Source organism: Hemitrygon akajei, chromosome 5 (assembly GCF_048418815.1).
Source record: "Hemitrygon akajei chromosome 5, sHemAka1.3, whole genome shotgun sequence".
In the NCBI taxonomy this organism is placed as follows: Eukaryota; Metazoa; Chordata; class Chondrichthyes; order Myliobatiformes; family Dasyatidae; genus Hemitrygon; species Hemitrygon akajei.
Genome location: NC_133128.1, coordinates 1,954,524 through 1,960,523, shown reverse-complemented (window position 1 = coordinate 1,960,523; position 6,000 = coordinate 1,954,524). Strand labels below are relative to the sequence as shown.

Here is a 6,000-nt window from a genome sequence, read left to right as displayed (position 1 = left end):
ACTTTTCCACTGTCGCACTTGATTGGTCCTATTCTCTCACCTCTTATCCTCTTTGGTTACCAGTCAAAGCTTGTGTTCACTTTACCCTTGGTACCAGCTTCACCCCTCCCAACCCTGAACATCCAACACTACTCTTCCCATCAACATACCATTCATCATCAACCCTACATCCAATCTCTCCTCCTCAGGACCCTCTCAACCCAGCCCCTTCAGCAGCTGGTCATACAGTGTTCCCCGTCTCATCAGTAATGGGAACTCTCCACTCCCAACTTCCCACTTCCCCCTGGAACTGCAACAGGAAAATAGGAGTAGGCTAGTCGGCCCCTCAAGCTGTACTGCCATTCTAAACAATCATGGCTGATCAATATTGACCTCACTCTGCTCTCCTGCCATCCCATCCATTGGTTCTCCTCACCCTACGGACCTGCAGCCTTTAGCCCCATTTAGCCCTGCCCCTGTCTCTTCATGTAACCAACCCCCCCCCCCCCCATAGTCCACCCCATCCCATCCCTAGCAGTAGAAGGATCAGTCCAAGTCAGCATGGATTTATGAAGGGAAAATCATGCTTGACTAATCTTCTGGAGTTTTTTGAGGATGTAACTATGAAAATGGACAAGGGAGAGCCAGTGGATGTAGTGTACCTGGACTTCCAGAAAGTTTTTGATAAAGTCCCACATAGGAGATTAGTGGGCAAAATTAGAGCACATGGTATTGGGGGCAGAGTACTGACATGGATTGAAAATTGGCTGGCTGACAGGAAACAAAGAGTAGTGATTAACGGGTCCCTTTCGGAATGGCAGGCTGTGACCAGTGGGGTACCGCAGCTGTTTACAATATACATTAATGATTTAGATGAAGGGATTAAAAGTAACATTAGCAAATTTGCTGATGACACAAAGCTGGGTGGCAGTGTGAAATGTCAGGAGGATGTTATGAGAATGCAGGGTGACTTGGACAGGTTGGGTGAGTGGGAAAATGTATGGCAGATGCAGTTTAATGTGGATAAATGTGAGGTTATCCACTTTGGTGGCAAGAACAGGAAGGCAGATTACTATCTAAATGGAGTCAAGTTAGGAAAAGGGGAAGTACAACGAGATCTAGGTGTTCTTGTACATCAGTCAATGAAAGCAAGCATGCAGGTACAGCAGGCAGTGAAGAAAGCTCATGGCATGCTGGCTTTTATAACAAGAGGAATTGAGTATAGGAGTAAAGAGGTCCTTCTGCAGCTGTACAGGGCCCTGGTGAGACCCCACCTGGAGTACTGTGTGCAGTTTTGGTCTCCAAATTTGAGGAAGGACATTCTTGCTATTGAGGGAGTGCAGCGTAAGTTCACAAGGTTAATTCCCGGAATGGCAGGACTGTCATATGTTGAAAGATTGGAGCGACTGGGCTTGTATACACTGGAATTTAGAAGGATGAGAGGGGATCTGATTGAGACTTATAAGATTATTAAGGGATTGGACACGCTGGAGGCAGGAAGCATGTTCCCGCTGATGGGTGAGTCCAGAACTAGAGGCCACAGTTTACGAATAAGGGGTAGGCCATTTAGAACAGAGATGCGGAAAAACTTTTTCACCCAGAGAGTGGTGGATATGTGGAATGCTCTGCCCCAGAAGGCATGGAGGCCAAGTGTCTGGATGCATTCAAGAGAAAGTTAGATAGAGCTCTTATAGATAGCGGGGTCAAGGGATATGGGGAGAGGGCAGGTACGGGGTACTGATTGTGTATGATCAGCCATGATCACAGTGAATGGCGGTGCTGGCTAGAATGGCCGAATGGCCTACTCCTGCACCTACTGTCTACTGTCTATTGTCTATTGTCCCTCTCTAACCCTGCCCTATCAGTCCCCTTGTAACCTCAACCTCGCTAATCTCTGTACCCGACCCTCTCCACACCGCCCCTTTCACTCACCCTGTGGCCCCGCCTCTTTGCGTTAACCCCGCCCCTGTCACACATAGCCCCGCCCTCTTACTTCTCCGGTTATTCCAACGCCGTCTGTACCTTGTGGCCCCGCCCCCTTTCACCCAGGCGACCCGTCAATCCTCCTGTAGCCCCGCCCCCATTGCCCGCTATAACCCCGTAACCCCGGAGCGGAGTGCCGCTCCACTGACGGGTGCAAACATGGCGGAGGTGGAGCTGCCGGCTGAGGCCGGGCTGGACGAGCTGCTTCAGATTGATCCGTACCTGGCGCAGTACGTCGGGGAGCTGCGGAGGAGGTAAGGGAGGCCGCCCCGCCACATCCCTTCTCCGGGAACTTCACCTCGGCCTTGTCACCGGCTGGTTTTCTTCGGGGGAGCTGTATGTACCCAGTGGTGATGGGGGTTGGGGTTGAGAGTCCGGAGCACCCATGGGTGGGGAGCGAAAAGGCTGCAGCGTATTCAGTGGCTGACCTATGGGTGTAAAAGCGTTGCTGCTGGCTGCGTATGACAGCGGAGGAAATTGTACAGAGGTACATTGATGTTTTTCACAGGAAACACAGGGATGTGAAAAGTTGTCGGTTTGTGAGGAAGCCTGGTAATGTTTTGCTGAAGTGGGTGAGGCAGAACAGCTTGTGTGGTGTGTTGGATTCTCGAACTACGACAGAGGCTGGCTTGTAGTCAAAGTCAAGTTTACTGTCATGTGCACGTGCGATGAAAAACCTAGAGCAGCATGACAGACACATAGCATCAGATAAGCTGCATTCACAAGAAAAAATATCATTTTTACAGGAAAGAACACAGAACAAAAAAGAAATTGCATCCAGTTGAGAAGTAAGAGGATACACGGTCTTGGGGTGGATGAAACTCGTTTAACTGAAACACTTTACAGCAAGAATGCATGTAGAGAGGAGCTGATCTCTGAGCAGGAGGAGGACTTCAGAAAGTAGTTAAAGCAACAGGAATCCTTAGGCTCAGTCAATTGGTCTGGAAGTTAAGCTCATTGTGGGACCACAGATGGAAGGATTGAGAAGGCTGGAGCAGTGTTGTTTGAGATGAAGAACAAGAATTGAGCTTATTGAATGAAAACCTTGTTGGGACATTGCAAGGGTGTTTTCATTTGAGCTGGATTGGGCTGTATGTCTTTTTCTCAGTTTCACTCCATTTAATCAGTATCGGGTTTATTATCACTGAGATATGTGGTAAAATGTTGTTTTAGAAAACCTACAGCACAATACAGGCCCTTCGGCCCACAAAGTTGTGCGGAACATGTACCCTACCTTAGAAATTACTAGGGTTACCCATAGCCCTCTAGTTTTCTAAACTCTGTGTACCTATCCAGGAGTCTCTTAAAAGACCCTATCTTATCCGCCTCCACCACTGCCGCCGGCAGTCCATTCCACGCACTCACCACTCTGAGTAAAAAAAAACTTCCCCCTGACATCCCCTCTGTAGATTGTGGCAGCAGTACAGTTCACTTGAATTTATGACCCTCAGAATGAAGCGGGTAACATGGCTGCCATTTTCTGAGAGTGCAATACCTGCTCATTCCCTTCGTATAACGCATACCCTTTAACTCATCCCGTCTGTGTTGTCCACAATGCCAGTCCATACCAATCCCATCTGCCTGCCCCGGCCTTGGTCCATTCATTCCCTACCTGTTCATGCGCCTGTCTAAACACCACTGAATCAGATCTGCTTCCACCTCTTCCTCTGGCAGGGTATTCCAAGCACCTACTCTGTTTTGTTTTTAAAGCCACACTTAGAAATGCAATTTAGCTAAATGCTACCAAATTAAAGCTCTGCCATCTAGAATCTGGCAGTGCCATCCTGGGTAAGAGATCAACTGTCTGCCCTGTCTGTGCGTTTCATAACTTTATAAGTCTCTTCCAGGTTTGCCCAACCTTTGACTCTCCAAAGAAAACAATCCAAGTTTATCTAATCTCTCCTTCCTGCCTTACTGTGAATAAAGGTAGATAAATCCCCCGGGCCTGACATGATATTTCCTTAGACCTTGAGAGAGACTAGTGTAGAAATTGCAGGGGCCCTGGCAGAAACATTTAAAATGTCCTTAGCCACTTGTGCGGTGCTGGAGGATTGGAGGGTAGCTCATGTTGTTCCATTGTTTAAAGAAGGCTCCAAAAGTAAACCAGGTAATTACAGGCTGGTGAGCCTGACATCAGTAGTAGTAAATTATTGGAAGGTGTTCTGAGAGATCGGATACACAAGTATTTGGATAGCCAAGGGCCAGTTAAGGATAGTCAGCATGGCTTTGTGCGTGGTAGATCATGTTTAACGAATCTTGTAGATTTTTTCGAGGAGGTTACCAAGAAAGTAGATGAAGGAAAGGCTGTGGATGTTGTCTACATGGACTTTAGTAAAGCCTTTGACAAGATCCCACATAAGAGGTTAGTTCAGAATGTTCAGACACCAGGTATCCATGGAGAGGTTGTAAACTGGATTTGAAATTGGCTGTGTGGGAGAAGACAGAGTGGTAGTGGATCATTGCTTCTCAGACTGGAGGCCTGAGACTAGTGGTGTGCCTCAGGGATCTGTGCTGGGACCATTGATGTTTGTTGTCCATATCAATGATCTAGATGATGATGTGGTAAATTGGATCAGCAGGTTTGCTGATGGCACTAAGATTGTAGGTGTTGAGGACAGCGAGGAAGGCTTTCTAAGCTTGCAGAAGGATCTGGACCAGCTGGAAAGATGAGCCAGAAAATGGCAGATGGAGTTTAATACAGACAGGTGTGAGGGCAATTCCTTTTGGAAGGACAAATCAAGGTAGGCCATACACAGTGAATGGTAGGGCACTGAGGAGTGCGGAGGAACAAAGGGATCTGGGAGTTCAGATACGTAATTTCCTGAAAGTGGTGTCACAGGTAGACAGGGTTGTAAAGAAGGCTTTTGGCATCCTGGCATTCAGAAATCAAAGTATTGAGTATCGGTTGGGATGTTATGGTGATGTTGTATAAGATATTAGTGAGGCCAGATTTGGAGTATTGTGCGCAGTTCTGGTCACCTAACTGTAGGAAGGATATCAGTAAGATTGAAAGAGTGCAGAGAAGGTTTACTAGGATATTGCCGGGTCTTCAGGCATTGAGTTACAAGGAAAGATTGAACAGGTTAGGACTTTATTCCTTGGAGTGTAGAAGAATGAAGGAGGATTTGATAGAGGTTTACAAAATTGAGGGATATAGACAGAGTAAATGTGAGTAGGCTCTTTCCACTTAGATTAGGAGAGATAAATACGAAAGGACATGCCTTTATGGTGAAAGGGGAAAGGTTTAGGGGGAAACCTTAAGTTTTAAAAATAAATTGGATAGGTTCATGGATGGGAGAGGTCTGGAGGGTTATAGGACTATCGGAATAAAGTTTTGGCACAGACTAGAAGGGCTGAGTGGCCTGTTTTCTGTGCTGTACTGTTCTATGGTTCTAAATTCAGACAACACCCTGATGAGCATCTTCTGTTTCCTCTCCATCTTTCCTATAGTGTGGCAACCAGAACTTCGCCCAATAATCCTAGTGGAGCCATTTTGAAGCTTTTCTCTAGCTGCATGGTGACGAACCCACTTTCATACACATACTGAGATGAATGTCCTGCATATCTGACTGCTGTGTCGCTGAGTGTGTAGGGGACTGAGATACATGTTGGACTGGGAGAGTCAAGTGTCCTGGAAATCGGACAAGAATGTGATGACACAAATCAGATCAGCTGTGACCTTAGCAAAAGGCAGAGTATGCTTGGAAGGTCAGCTCTAACAAGTCCATGTGTTCTGATCTGTATGTTAGAAATGCCGAGGGCAGTTCTGAGTCTGAGTCATACTTTAGAGAGGATGTGAAGGCCTTCAGATTCAGGTTTATTATCAGTGACATCTGTCATGAAATCTGTGGTTTTGCAGCACAGTATAGGGCAATACACAAAAAAATTAGTGTAATTTACAACAAAAAATATATCAAACATAATAAATAAGTAGTGCAAAAAGTGAGTTTGGGTTCATGGTCTGTTAAGAAATCTGAAATTGGAGGAGAAGATACCGTTCCTAAAATGTAAAATGTCTGGCTTCAGACTCCTGTACCA

General features: G+C 46.4%; 1 protein-coding gene across 2 annotated transcripts in view; it reads left to right on the top strand.

Annotated features, from left to right (window-relative positions):
- Positions 1–2,054: 2,054 nt before the first annotated feature.
- LOC140727447 (1,4-alpha-glucan-branching enzyme-like) overlaps positions 2,055–6,000 on the top strand; it is a 528,898-nt gene continuing 524,952 nt past the window's right edge. For both annotated transcript variants that reach the window (XM_073044749.1, XM_073044748.1), the window contains exon 1: positions 2,055–2,216. In XM_073044749.1, coding sequence (XP_072900850.1) covers positions 2,122–2,216 — 95 coding nt within the window. In that variant the 5' untranslated portion in view covers positions 2,055–2,121. The remainder of the gene's footprint in view (positions 2,217–6,000) is intronic.